Source organism: Ixodes scapularis, unplaced genomic scaffold (genome assembly GCF_016920785.2).
Source record: "Ixodes scapularis isolate PalLabHiFi unplaced genomic scaffold, ASM1692078v2 PGA_scaffold13__105_contigs__length_92229423, whole genome shotgun sequence".
Lineage (NCBI taxonomy): Eukaryota > Metazoa > Arthropoda > Arachnida > Ixodida > Ixodidae > Ixodes > Ixodes scapularis.
In genome coordinates, this window is record NW_024609839.1 from 50,245,948 (window position 1) to 50,260,512 (window position 14,565).

Genomic DNA, 14,565 nt, shown 5'->3' on the forward strand with positions numbered 1-14,565 from the left:
TAAACGCCAGAACAATTTATTACGGTTTGCTGCAACGTACGATTACCGTGAGAAGTTCCGACCACAAGAATCGAAGCACAGCCCAATCAGAATGTCCGCTGTGCCAGTGGCTCTCTTCTCGCAAAACATGGCACAATAGCAGGGTCACAACATCAAGTATAAATTTATTAAAAAAAGGAAACAGCAAGGGTGCATTTTTGCGACCAGAAATTTGGAGACGGGGCTCCTCCTCCTGCACATATCTTTTCCTCAAACTTGGGACTGTAGTGTGTTTCTCTAACATTAAGCACCTTCCAGAAAAAGAGAAGGTGAGACCTATACAGATAAGTAAACCGCTGTCACACTACCAATACATCATGCAAAAAAAACAAAAACAGAAAGAATGTGCCAACACTGTCTGAGGCGAATTTCTTCCCTGTATCATGTCCATGTCACATTGGTGATACGAGAACTGTTTGCAGACATGTTCGTCGCTTCGTATGTATGAAGCGAACATGTTTTGAACGTTCTTGAGGGCGCGTCCGTCTGCTTCTTGCGGAGGAGTTTCGGTGACGCCAGACAGACGCCAAGCTGTGATTGGCTCTGGCTGAAGGATAGTGGGTAGACCTCAAAGCAAGCTACCTTGAGGTCTACCCACTATCCTCCATTCAGAACCAATCAGAGCTCTGCGTTCTGACGTCACCACAACCCCTGCAAACGAAGCAGACGAACTTGCGCTCTGTATTCTCTCATCCTGTCTGTCGCGAACAGCGTGTCTTTTGTACGAGGTACGCGCAGTGTGCGCAGCGGCTTTAATGAACCGGGAAGCGGACAGAATCCGTGCCCCGTTGCGACAAAACCACCAGCTCCGATTCGATTCCGATTAGTCCCCCGTCGCCATATTGCGGTCACGTCCTCCTCCAGCAAACCACCTCAACTTAAAAGCCGCATCTACGACCGTGCGACTGAGCTTTTTAGCCCAGATGGGCGAGTCGATTGTCGACCCTTCCATCCGGTCGCCGAGACACTTGTGTGTATGTACGCGCCCCCGTTGCGCTTGTGACGCCACATCCGTGACTGTCAACTCCGCCATGACCGCCGTTGACGCGCGGGTCCCCCTACGGTCCCCGCAAAGAGCTCGACGCAATGAACCCGGTTTGTTTGTTTTCTTCTTTTTTTTCTCTTTTTTTCTAAACAACACCGACCGAACGTCACCCCGTTCTCCTCCCATCGGCCGGCGTACATGGGCCTTTACACTTCATCTCACCTTACGATGGACCACATCGAGACGCTACGAGCCAAATCCCAGCCAATCCGGGCCTGTGATCGAATCACGTGACTACTCGTCCCGTTCGCCGCTGTCTCCGCTTCAACGCCCCCTTGATTAATCGACGCCAGCGAACGTACTTCCTTTTCCTCCGCGGAACGTCGTCGCAGTCGGATGTCGCTACTCGGCAATCGGACCCGGGGCCGACGCCGAGCGTCGTTCGACGCGTTGATTGGACAAGAGGCCACGCCGAACACTCGCGCCCAATCCGCGTCTTCGCTCGATGTCACTGTGATGACGTCAAAATTCTGGTACGCGCGCTTTGATTATTCGATACTCGTACTCACCGCAAAAAAAAAAAACGTATTACAAAAAAAAACAAAAAAAACTTTTTTGTTTGTTTGTCTTTTTTGCGGAACATTGTTTTTTTACTCTGACGACCAAATCTTGCAAGAACTGCTTCGTGCAGCGCCTGAAGGATGCGCATTTCTCGATGAGACAACGAACGACCTTACTCCAGTCAAATCTTGCGTCACTCCGCTCCTCCCGAATGTCACGTGATAAATACACGTCGTTTGATTGGCTCCGATCACTCGTAGCGTGCACCGAGGTTCATCGTAAGGCAAAACGTAGCGTAACACGTCTTCTGACGGTCTCTCCTCTTCCCCCCGTCGCTCTTGACGGCCCGGTTTTCCAAGACGAGGGCCGACTGCTCGTAGTACCAGGCAAAAACGTCAAATCCTCTCGGATTCAAAGCCGTGAGAACGCGTACTATTGCCCCCTTTTGTTTTTGTCTTTTGGTTGCTTCGCTTTGGCATCGGTAATGGGCCCTGTTTGAAAGCGCATCTGGAGAGTATGATCGCCTGTCGTTGTCGTCGTGATGACCGTATAGCGGAGCAAGACGGGACAAGTTGAGTCTTGCCCAGTCGTGTTTGTTTATTCCCGAAGGCTGAACAGTCTTTCACGAAAATTGCACTCGCTGAAAGACAGATGCAGTGAAAAAGAGACGGGCTCTTTTTCGACGGTTGACACTGCTGCAAGTTGGTGTCCAATTGTCTTTATATTTTTATTTATTTCTTTTACACAGTTTGAATGGTCACGCGTGCGAGAGTTTTACAGACGGGCGCTGCGAGTTCTTCTCTCGGAGCATGGAAACTCGCGTCTGATACGAAGGTCAATCGCGGTCGGCAAATCAGGTCATGCGTCGTCGTCGCGAGTGTGTAGGAGCGTGTGAGCTGAATCGGCGATTGTCCAAACGATATGAATTGTCTATGTGTTTCCCCGGCTGCAATCGATTAGTAGGTTTCTTTTTTTTTCCTTATAATTATCACGACGGGAGTTCTGACAAGGTGCCGATTACTCGAAAAACCTAATCAATGCTTTGTTTATATATATATATTTATTGCATTAAAATATAAAGGGTCTGAATGGCACCGAAGACGTGATCAGTTTGCACCTACACTCTAAGAAATGCCTGCGCGTCTACTTACCCGCAAAACACTCAAAGAGCCATTCTCTGCGATGTAGGAAATCAGCTCAGCGAATGATGAGGCGGAACATCCGTTTAGAACTAAAAATGAAGCCTGCGCTGTGGCATTACGCAATTCAAGCATGACGCTTTGCATTGCGTAGTGCTGCAGAACAGATTTAATTTGGAGGTCTGAACAGATCCCTCATTATGCGTTGAGCTGATTTCGTAGATCGCAGAGATTGGCTATTGGAGTGTTTTGCGGGTAAGTAGACGCGCAGGCATTTCTTAGAATGTATCTGAGCAAAGCTCGTATCACAGGTGAACAATGGGCGAAGCTTTCGAGGTCGCGTACATGTGTACGAAGCAATTGAACATGTCTCGGACACGTGTGAAGCGACACCGCAGTTAGTACCATCGTGTGAGCAGCGAACACCGGGTCTTTTGCGTGATGTACGTATGGGCAGTGGGACCCGGCCCGGCGTTCACAACTTGGAAGTTGTCCCAGACATGGTCTCCGCCACTATATACAGACTGCTCTGATCGCGTAATCTCAAAAAATAAATTTAATTCATTTCCTTGTGAGCCCATGGTGCAACAAAGTGGACAAGGGAAAGCTGCCGCTTCACGAGAAAATGATGGTTCATGGATCCCGAGCTGCCGTTAGAACCGTACGCTCGTAAGCAAACTTGCACGGGGCTCACTGCAAGTTGTCGAGTTATTTGTAATCGAGTACGTTTTAGAGTAATTTTTGCAATCGTTTGAACGCGTGTTGCGGTAACGTCAGGACGACGCCAGTCTCCGATTGGCTTTGATTGAAAGGATAGTGGGTAGACCTCGACGCTAGATGCCTTTAGGTCTACCCTCTATTTTTTTTTTTTTTTTTTTCAATCAGCGCCACAGAACGAAAAGAAAACAATACGGAGCGTATTGTTTTCTTTTCGTTCTGTGGCGCTTTTTTTTTTTTGTTTTTTCTTTCCAAGAAAATTTTGTGTCAAGATTATGAAAGGGGGATGGTTTACCAAAATTAGTAGATTAAAAATATACGTAGTTTATAGTTGGGTGATTATAATCCAGTAGAAAGTACGAAAGACCCGTTTTTAAACCGACAGAAAAATCTGCAGTTTTAAAAATCTGAAGAAATCAGAAAAGTAGCGGTTACTTCTTTTTCAAGTAACGATCAATTACTTTTTCTTCTCTAGTAATCAACTCATCTAACTTAAAATTTTGAATCGAGAGTTATTGTAATTGTAATCGATTACTTTTTTTTTTTTTTTTTCGAGTAACGTGTACAAAACCTCAAGATGCATATTCGACTTCAAGTGGCACAAGGACGGACTCAACAAAATTAAAACGGCAAAGCGTTTCCCCCTGCTTTTTTTTTTTTGTGCCCAGTTTTTACACGCGCTAGAGTTGCCTTCCGTCGTGCTTTGGCTGCGCATGCCTTGTCGAAGCTCACGAGACGCCAAAATGTTATTGAACTTAAGAAAATATTGTTAGAGGTGGGACAACGGAAGGGCTTCCCTGCCTCTCTCCTTCATCCTCGGTGACTACATGCTTTCTGTCACGCGGAAGCGCAAACGATAAGAGTAATTACACAATACCTTCCTATCATTATCATCCTGTCAGTAGTCGTAGTTTATTTCCCGCAGAAGAGCAAAATACAGGAGTGATTACACTAACAGCTTGAGTTCGGCCATCTTTTTGACCGGCCCAGATCTTCCCAGAAATCTTGTTCTGATGCCGCCCTGAAAACGAACGTGCAGCAAGAACTCGCGCGCGCAGGGATGGGAAATACGTATACTCGTGACAACGGCATATTGAGGAGTCGTGAGAAACTGGATCTCCCCAGACATATACCATGTTAGTGACAAGCAGACTTCGAGGAAGGTACTTCCGCCACAGGCGCATAGCGTTCTCCGCACTTACATTCGCTTTTCTTAACGCGTGAGGCGAGCGACAAGCCAGGAATACCTCGCGGAAGTGAGGGCCAATAATCAGTCGGAGGCGAAGAAAATGCCCGTGCCTTATACTTATCCCCGCCAGCGGTGAGGTGTTAGTCTCGGGACAGATGAAGGGGTACGCGAAGCCTGCCCCCCAAGAGATCTCCATCACAAAGTGCCGGTATCTTGATTCAATTAGTTCCCACGACCAGCATGACTATAGTATACGCATGCAACCCATTATGGGGACCGAAGGGGAAATGTGTGCAGTGAACAGTTTACGTTTAGTCCCTTTCCCAGCCCCCCTTTTATTCAGATTGTGAGAAAGAAGCTTCACTCAAAGCGCAAGGTAAGATCCGTAAAACGCGCATGCGCAAAACGCCTTGCGTACCCCTGCTGGGGAACTTCAGAAGACCGTGGTCAGCTCCCGCTTGCAGATTCCACTCCTACGGAGAAAAAGACAAACTCTGAATAGGAGAAAGTCACCTTATGCCCGCAGACTATCGTAGCAGCCATAACCGACAGCCATTAGGCCATTGGTGATTTCTTTAAAGTCGAGAACATTTATAACGATCCAAACGTCCCCTGATAATGACACAAATGAAACCGCGAGCTAAGTGAGGAGAAATAAAAGGTGTCTGTGTAGCCCTCCACATCACTTTTTTTATTTTCTTTTTCGTGTTCAGATGTCGGCTCGGCACCCTAGCGGACGGGACGTGGACTACCAGGACACGGCTCTGGTCGTGGTCTTCGTGAGAGACACTGGGCGAGCACTGCCATTGCGCTTCACCCTGCCTCGAGGTGCCGCTGAGTACAGCTTCCAGATACCAGAAGACGGACCCGAAGCAAGGATCGGTCGTGAGCTAGGACGGGTGTCCCTGGAACGCTCTGACCAGGTCAGTGAAAAACCCCAAACAAAAATACGTCTATTTTTTTTTTTTTTTTTTTCATTTTGCGATTTTACATTACTAATGTTGTAGTTAGAGGTATTGCAGCGTCCAAAGATATCGACGAAACAATACAGAGTGAGAACAGTGCATATCATCTATCAAGGTAAATTATGGCCTCCTTGACTTGCAGTACTAATCTGGACAAAAACAAAGCTTGAGGAAGCAAGCTTTTAGTATGGTACTATGCGCAAGCTACTGCTGCCTGCTGAATGTTTCTAGTAAATTTATTAGTTAAGTACAGGTAGATACTGAACGAGAGAGCATAATAAAATTTCAGCGCTTTTCGATCGCTAAGAAGCCCGTGCCCTATGAATTAAGTTAAATATAACCTATCAAATGTGAAAACGGTCCAAGCAATTTTGTGCCGCACAAACTGGAACTGAAACTGTGCACTGAAACAGTGCACAGTTTCCGAGTCCGAGTCCGAGTCCGAAATTTTCTTGAATCTTATCATTCCCTGGACTCCTTTCGCAGACCTCAGTCTTTGGGTTTTCATATGTTCCATAGGGATGTATGCGGAACGCAAGCTCGTCTGCCTCTTGCACAGGATTTACGATGATGTTAAAACGCCAAGCTCTTATTGGCTGATCAAAAAAAAAAAATAGTGGGTAGATCTCAAGGCACTTAGCATTGAGGTGTACCCACTATCCTTTCAATGAAAGCCAATCAGAGCTCGGCGTCGCTCTGACGTCACCACAATCCCTGCGCAAGAAGCAGACGACTTGCTTTCCGCATAGCCACCAACAGCTTAAAGAAACGATGGGCGTGTCGAGTCCCGAGCATCTGATCATTGCTCCGCAGCCAATCAGATTACTGCGTTAGCCGATAAGAATGTCGAAGAGCCAATCACATTGCAAGAAACATGAACATTATGTGCCACGCCCTTTGTTTCTGGAGCTGGCTGGGACTACAGGTGCTCGGTCCTTCTTCAGAGTTGCATTTCGGTCGTCTGCTTTGCCAGGTGGACCGTGCACGCTTTTCCATCGTGGACGGCGACCCCCTGGGCTGGTTCCGCCTGGACCCCGTCACCGGCGTCCTGACCACCGCGGCGCCATTGGACCGCGAGCGCAACGCCCGTGTCACCCTCACCGTAGTCGCCAATACGCTGGCCTTCTTCACCCGCGCAAGCGTCGCCGTCACCCTGGGAGATGTGAACGACAACGCGCCCCGGTTCGCACGCCCGTTGGTTAGGCTTAGCGTGGCGGAAAGCTGGCCCACGGGACTGGAACTCTACGTGCCGGAGGCGAGCGATCCGGACGACGGCGTCAACGCCGACCTCGAGTTCCGCCTGGAGTCCGGACCCGCGGCCCTATTCGGCGTGGATGCTCGCACGGGCATGGTGCGGCTCCTGCGACCTCTCCGGACGCAGGCGGGCAAAGAGTTTGCGCTCGAGTTGGCCGCTTCGGACCGTGGCCAGCCACGCCTGAGTTCCAAGCAGCAACTGCTCATCAGGGTGAGTGCTCCGACCCGGTAACTTCGTTAGCTTCCCTGGGAGTTTGTTCTTATCGAAGGATGATCCACTTAAGTTCTTCTACGACCGTGTGGTAAAGCAACAGACCATATGTGTTCCCCTCGGACGTGCCATCCTAAAGCCGCGGTCAAACTGCCCACACATCATGGTCATGGACATTGGTCATGCAATAGTCGTCTGCAGACTTGTTATGCATGAAAAAAACATGCTTCCAAAATTCTTGAGGCGTGTCCACAGACGATTCTGTCATCACGTCCCAAGTAAACACCCCGTCATTTGCATGATGTATGTGCAGTGTAACTGCAGCTCTAGGGGAGAGATGTAAAGCCACTGCTGGACCGTATAGCCTCCCTTTACAACGGGAAAGCAACGAACGCCGTCATAATTGATCGCGTCTTGTCGATGTAGACCCCCTTGAACCAGAGGGCAGATAGATGCACCAAGCAGCTTTGACAGCTTGGTTCTTATCGGGCACTGTAGTGGCTCCCAAGGCAATGCCCCCCCCCCCCCCCCCCCCCCCCCCACTGGGCAACACAGATGTGACGTGTCCCTCAATGGGACACGACACCGCTACGTTTCAGAGGAGCATATGGACCGCAGTGGCTCATGGTTTTATCGCAGTTTATGAACCCGATGAACTGTGGTTCATGGGGTTCGTGTATGGTTTTAGACCTTAGCAACAGAGCACAATTCATGGGGTTTATGGTTAATTTTAGGCCTCAGTAACCGAGCTCAGTTCGTGGGGTTACTGGCCGGTTTTAGGCCTCAGCAACAGCGCACAGTCCATGATGTTCATGGTTGGTATTAGGCCTATTAACAACAGAGCACAGTTCATGGGGTTTATGGTTAGTTTGAGGCGTTAGCAACCGGGCACAGTTCGTTAAGGCCTCGGAAATAGAGCCCAGCTCATGGGGTTCATGGTTGGTTTCAGGCGCTAGCGAGCGAGCAGTCAGTTTTTGCATGTGTTCAATGATGGCGCGCAGGTGGAAGACGTGAACGACCACACGCCCACGTTCGAGCGTCCATCGTACGAGACGTCGCTGCTGGAGCTGACGGCCGTCAACGAGCGCTTCTTCATGCTCAGGGCGTCTGACGCCGACTCGGGAGAAAACGGCAGGGTCTCCTACGAAATCTCCGAAGGAAACCAGGTACGTCCGAGATTCACCCTGGTTTAGACGCGCTGGAAAGTAGTCCGAACCAAAAGGTCTGAACTTGCTGGACATCATTTGCGATGGCTGACATCATGGAACCTACATATATGACACGGTATGCTAGCCCTGTATTTTGTGTTGTGCGGTGGTTTATATATATATATATATATATTCACTACGGTTGGCTCCATCTTCTTCCGCTAGTGGGAGAGGGGATCAAGAGGCCGTGCCCTTACAAGATGTGACGATATACGAGCATTTCAGTGATTCCCTTCCTGGTCAACAAGGCCGTGTTGCTGAATTTTGCAGCGTCCCCTAACGAGGCAAACGCAGGGTACGGGTTAAGCACGAGTTCTGCGTCAGCCGTTCGGCTGACGCCCGTGTCTTCATTGATTGGACACGACTCTCGGCCGATCGCTGACGCAACGCTCGTGTTCAAACAGTGCCCTGCGTTTGCCTCGTTAGGGGACGCTGCAAATTCGGCAGTACGGCCTTCTATAGCTTATCTGGGAGGTGCTGTCACAGCCCGCTTGTGACATATCGCACTTTGCTTTTCCTCCCCACGCCCGCGTGGTTTGATTTTAGTGGACGTTACACCGGCGTGCGGGCGTGTGTCACTTTCGCGTGGCGCACGTTAAAGACCGTAGTGGTACTGCTCTCGTTAAATTTTTTCATCTCCTGCGGAAACAGCTGACGTGCCAATCGGGGGCTGACTGACCTCCCTCTGTATAAACGTACACACAGCGCAATTATTCAGCGCCACGGCTTCGTCGCTTTGTTTTCTCGAAGGTACTGTCACAACCCGTGATAATGCTTTCTGATTTCTCTCTTCCGTCAAAACCAGGAGGGGCGCTTTGGCGTCTTCCCCGACGGCGCGGTGTACGTGAAGAAGGCCCTCGACCGCGAATGGCGAGACCTGTACGCCCTGACGGTGGTGGCCCGCGACAGCGGCGACCGTCCGCGCTCTTCGGCCGTCTCCCTCCTCGTGCACGTCCTCGACGAGAACGACAACCCGCCCGTCTTCGACAACGCCACCTTCGCTTTCTCTCTGGCCGAGAACGAACCGCCGGACACGCACGTCGGCAAGCTCAGCGCCGACGACGGCGACCGAGGCCGCAACGCCGAGCTCACCTTCTCGCTGGCGTCGAACGAGAACGACTTCGCCGTCGACCCGAGGACCGGGTTCGTGCGGACGCTGCGCTACTTCGATCGGGAGAAGCTGCTCGAGCTCACCGGACACGACACCATCACAATGGACGCCGTCGTGCTCGACTCCGGCATCGCCAGGCTGCGAGGGGAGGCAAAAGTAAGTGACTCGGCGATTTTTGTTTTCATGGAAATAGTTGCGTTTGTACACCTTTTCAGCGCTTATCATCCAGGTGAAAAACACCAAGTCACTGGGCTGTGGAGGGATGCTAGTCGTCTAATATTCTATAGAAGAAAGCTACTGCTCATGTTCAGAACGTGTTCAGCAGTACAATAAACAAAGGTCAGGTATATCCGGTCGGGTGGACCCGACCGCATATTGGGGAACTCAAAGTTCACACCCCGGCACCGCAATTTTTTTTTTTTTTTTTTAGACTTTGTACATTTTGTTTTGTTCGATCAATTATGGTTCGTTCATTTGCACATATTCGAATATTTTCTAGTAATGTCATTTACACATTGCAACACGGTGCCCATCTTTCTACAAGAAACCTCTCGGTGTAAGCGCGTCCGACCGACAGCCGAAGTTTCGCTCAACTTATTTTCTTCTTAGACTGGCAGCGAGCCCTAAAAAACTGTCTTTTAACAACTTTTTTTTTGGGAGGGTAGGTTTTTTTATTTGTTATTGCCTTTATGCTCATTTACAACGTCCGCAAGTTGATTTGCGGAATCCAATTCCGATGTTATGAAACTCGCGTACATAGTGATATTTAGTAGTGATTAAATCTAAAAAAAAAAGGAAACGGCCGTGCGTAAAAATTGACCTCACATGACGGGTGGAAAACTCTTTAAAGCAAGAGAAGAAAACAATTGAAAAGGTTGAGAGAGTTACAAGAAATTTTTATCGTTGTAATTAAGTAGGAATTCAATATATTAAAAAAAAAGGAAACACCCGTGCGTACAAATTGTCCTCCCATAACGGAAAAGAAAGAAATCGAAGAGGTTAAGTGAATTACAACACAAAGATTTTTTTTTCAGCAATTTCGAGATTTCAAGTGATATTTGCATAGGTTTCTAGAGATGGGCATCTCGCCTAAAACCACGTTGAGTCAAGAAGACCTCTAAATGTCCAAGCTGTGTTGAACGTCACACAAATAAAAAATAACTTTTTTATATATAATAAAAACGTCAAGTTCCGATGCTTTAGCGTCCCCTGTTCTTACGACTAGCAGATCTCAGGTAGGGTCTGACCATTCGGCAATACGTAGTTCATTATTTTGCACTAGGGAGAAAAGACTGATCTCTTTGCTCGTTTCTCTATCATGACAATGTAAGCTGCAACAAACCTACGTACTTTCGAGGTTTTAAAGGAGATTTTGACCAAACTAGAGCTAAAACGCAAAGCCTCCTCTTTTTTTTTTTTTTTTTTTTTTTTGCAAGCTGATGATAATCGAGTTTCCGGGAACCCTCAGGCGTATAACAAAAAGCGAAACCGGGTGTTGCAGCTCATATTTTTCTGGACGGTACTTGACGCGTGCCACTTGTCCGAATAATCGAACCCGAACTTTCAGGTTCTGGTGAGGATCACGGACGTGAACGACAACGCTCCGGTGTTCTCCCGGCCCAACTACCGTGCCAGCGTGTCCGAATCGGCGCCACTACGCAGCGCCGTGCTCCGCGTCAGCGCCACGGATGCCGACCAGGTGAAACATTCGCTCGCCGCACAGCACCTGCCTCCCCGTCGTATAATTCCGGAGCGCGCGCTGTCCCCGCGCGAGGCCCTGTCATTATCCCCCTAACGCACCATGATCACCGCGGCGGCGTCACCATTATCGCAGCGCGTACCGTTTGCGCAAGAATTCGATTTGCATACACGCCTCGGCTTCCAGGAGAGATCATGTATTCAGGAATGGCGAAAGACCTCTTTTTGTTCTAGTTGTTGCCGTTAAATCTTGAAACGCTTCCGGTGGAGATATCACTTTGGAACGGTCTCGTTTGTTCTTTCTTTTCTCGCGTTGCACCCCCCCTACGAGAACGAAGTGTATATCTTTCGGTGAATTCGCGCCCTTCATGCGCTACAAATAAGTTATAGTATACGTAAGAGGGCGAATAAAAAGCTGAGTTGCATATCTGTATAAAACACGAAAATGAAGAGATGTACTTATTTGCGTTCGTTTAAAGGTACATTTTCTTATTTTTATTTCCGGCATATTCATCGAAAGAATGTAAGCGCTTTTTAGAATATGTGATTAACTTCTACGTTAAGATCATCTGGCGGGCTATAGTTGGTTGTACATGTTCATATATTAAAGCGAAAAACGACGAGGAAGTTTTGCGCTTTAGTATATTAATAGCTTCTCCATACCCGCACAAAACAAAAAGGCCCCTTCTGGTTCTTTAAATAATTAAAAGCGCCGAAAAAGACAAGGACAAAGAAGTGGAACGACACAAGGCGCACTCGCAACTGTGGTTTTATTTTGAAAAGTACATGCATTTATGGGCCCCAGAACCCTGTTAGTCATCAGCGTGTCCCTCGCTGTTACTTCCCTCAAATATTCAAACTCACTCTTTGACAGGGCGAGTGACGCTTCACTTGCACACTCAACGCCCTTATCCCTAATTGCATATGCCTCATGCACCTCTCTGCTTGTTCGGTCGCGATAACGAGCACTTCTTTGTCCTTGTCTTTTTTGGCGCTTTTAATTATTTAAAGAACCATGAACCAACTGGCTCAACTTTCCACTTTGCTGCCCCTCCTGGTTTTGCGCAACCTAGGCTTGTCAAACCTGTAGTGTTCGCGAAAGTTTCTAATTTTATGAACCTATCACTTTCAAAGAAATCGTATGGTTTATAGATATTCACAAGTATTCACAAGTATGCTATGGTGAACATTTACCTTGTCCCGCATGATGGAGGAAATGTACAGTGCACGAAACTGTTAGCGCGAACACGACATTGACGCGTTTCTGAATTTCACTGGGAAAATTGGCGGGCGCCAAACTTATCAGCTTAGGTTATTCCCATAAATGATCACCTTTTACCACATTAGTGCTTTTGATGACAGACCTTTTATGTTTAGGGTAAAACGAAAGAAACCGGCGACCGCTTGTTCGCGCTAACAGGGTGGCGCAGTGTACTTCAAAACATTATGTGGCTATGTAGTCAATGGTATACGGCAGCGCGTTCAGAAGCGCCGACTAAAGTTGTGCACGCGCACTTTTTGGTTCAGTAGAGACAGACGCAGATGTACAGTACAGTACAGATGCAAACAGTATGAACAGCACAGACAGACGCAGATGAGACTGGGTGAGACGCTCAAACCAGTCAACTTCGCAATTAATTTCATAAAAAGAAAACAAACCAAGTATAAAAAGAAGGTATTGCGTCGCCCACTATGGGTCACGCGTTCTCCAACAAACAAACACGCGAGCCTTTCTGCTTCCGTCCTCAGCTCGGTTCGTCTGGAGGTCAACTGGTCATTGTTCGCCGAATACACACACGCCGTCTCGCCGTGCTAATACGTTGCGCAATCTTGCCAACGACAATCTCGCGGACATCGTGCACTCTGCAGGGTCCCAACGGTGACGTGCTCTACGCCATCGCCGACGGCAACCAGGAAGAGAGCTTCGCCATCGACGAGGCCACAGGACAGGTCATCCTGATGGCCCCGTTGGACCGAGAACGCACGGGCTCCTACACCCTGACCGTGATCGCCAGGGACACCGGGGCGAGAGTGCAGCACACGTCCACGGCTACGGTGCTCGTTCAGGTGCTGGACGAGAACGACAACGCACCGGAGTTTGTACCAGGACCGCTCAGGGCGGATGTTCTCGAGACCACTGCCGTGGGCTTCGAGCTGCACCGCTTCTCGGCCATGGATCGGGACCTGGGGATGAACGGAGAGGTGGCGTTTGCCATCGCCGCGGGGAACGTCAAGGAAGCTTTCAAGGTGGGTTACGAATGCTTGTTGAAGTTTCGTTAAGCGGTTCGTTTACACTGGGTGTAGACACTTGGAAGCAACCAAAGTAGAATAAACGGGGAAAGGGCCGACAGAAGCCAGCGTCTCAAACTCAGCGAGCTAAGTTGGAGACTTTGGAGACGTTGGAGGTAAAGTAAAGGGGAGTGAGGAGGGGAACATTGAGAACCCAAACATATAGAGTGCGTCACTTTTTCTTTTCATGGTTATAATTATTTAATTTTTTTTTTGCTCCATCTGTTTGGTTTGAAGGCCTTTATAGTCACTCGCAGGATCAGAAGGGCAGGGTGGTCTTTCAGTTGTACCACCTCCAGTACAAGCCTCTTACCTTTGAAAAGACTTTGGGGTCTCGTGAGCGTTGAGCATGCACGTGCAGCCAAAGCACGACGGAAGGCAACGGAGGATCAGAATGGCAGGGTGGTCTTCCAGTTGTACCACCCCCAGTACGAGCCTCTTACCTTTGAAAAGACTTTGGGGTCCCGTGAGCGTTGAGCATGCACGTGCAGCCAAAGCACGACGGAAGGCGACGTGCGCGTGCTGGAGGCCGGGCTTTCGATAGAGACACGTCGTCGTTCTCATCGCGACATGAGTACGCATACGTGCTTGCCGGACTAAAAATAATTCAGCACGCTAAAAATGCTGCTCCCCTTTTTTTTTATTATTTTTATAATTATTTATTTATTTATTTATTTATTTATTTACACGAGTTCCATGCCAACGGCCCCTTCGCTTAGAAAAAATAAAAGCGTGCGGATGTTACCCTGGTGTTTCCGTCTTGGACACGCGCGGCCCCTCATTCGACATCCCGTGTGGTAGGAGTGCGGTGCCACCAGTGCGAGAACGCAGCACGGTTGAACAACAAAAACTTCGTAGCCCTCTTGTAACTTTACGGTTAAAATCAGAAGACTGGCTTTCTGGCACAAAGTTACTGCAGGAAAAAAAACGTTGAACTAATCTCTTGTGCCGTTTTGTGTAACATCGTGTTTTTTTTTTGTTTTTTTTTTGTTTGTTTGTTTTTGCTCTGTTTTCGGCCACTCGTTGTAGAGGATTAAAGCGCTCAAAAAAAACCGGCAAGTAAAACAATGAAACACACCAAAAAGAGCTTTCACTTGAAAGCGTAATGAGGTGTTCTTCTTTCGCGATATTTCACTTGTTCGTCGTTTCTTAGCGTTTTTATCCTCTACGAGGAATTAGCAAGTAGCCCAAGTACACAC

The 14,565-nt window shown here is 48.5% G+C and overlaps 1 protein-coding gene across 1 annotated transcript in view; it reads left to right on the forward strand.

Moving 5' to 3' along the window:
• Positions 1–14,565, forward strand: part of LOC8026772 (cadherin-related tumor suppressor) — a 148,342-nt gene that overhangs the window by 25,206 nt on the left and 108,571 nt on the right. Inside the window, exons 4-10 of the mRNA XM_042289631.1 lie at positions 5,344–5,553; positions 6,569–7,060; positions 7,795–7,923; positions 8,062–8,226; positions 9,074–9,535; positions 10,947–11,078; positions 12,947–13,324. Coding sequence (XP_042145565.1) covers positions 5,344–5,553; positions 6,569–7,060; positions 7,795–7,923; positions 8,062–8,226; positions 9,074–9,535; positions 10,947–11,078; positions 12,947–13,324 — 1,968 coding nt within the window. The remainder of the gene's footprint in view (positions 1–5,343; positions 5,554–6,568; positions 7,061–7,794; positions 7,924–8,061; positions 8,227–9,073; positions 9,536–10,946; positions 11,079–12,946; positions 13,325–14,565) is intronic.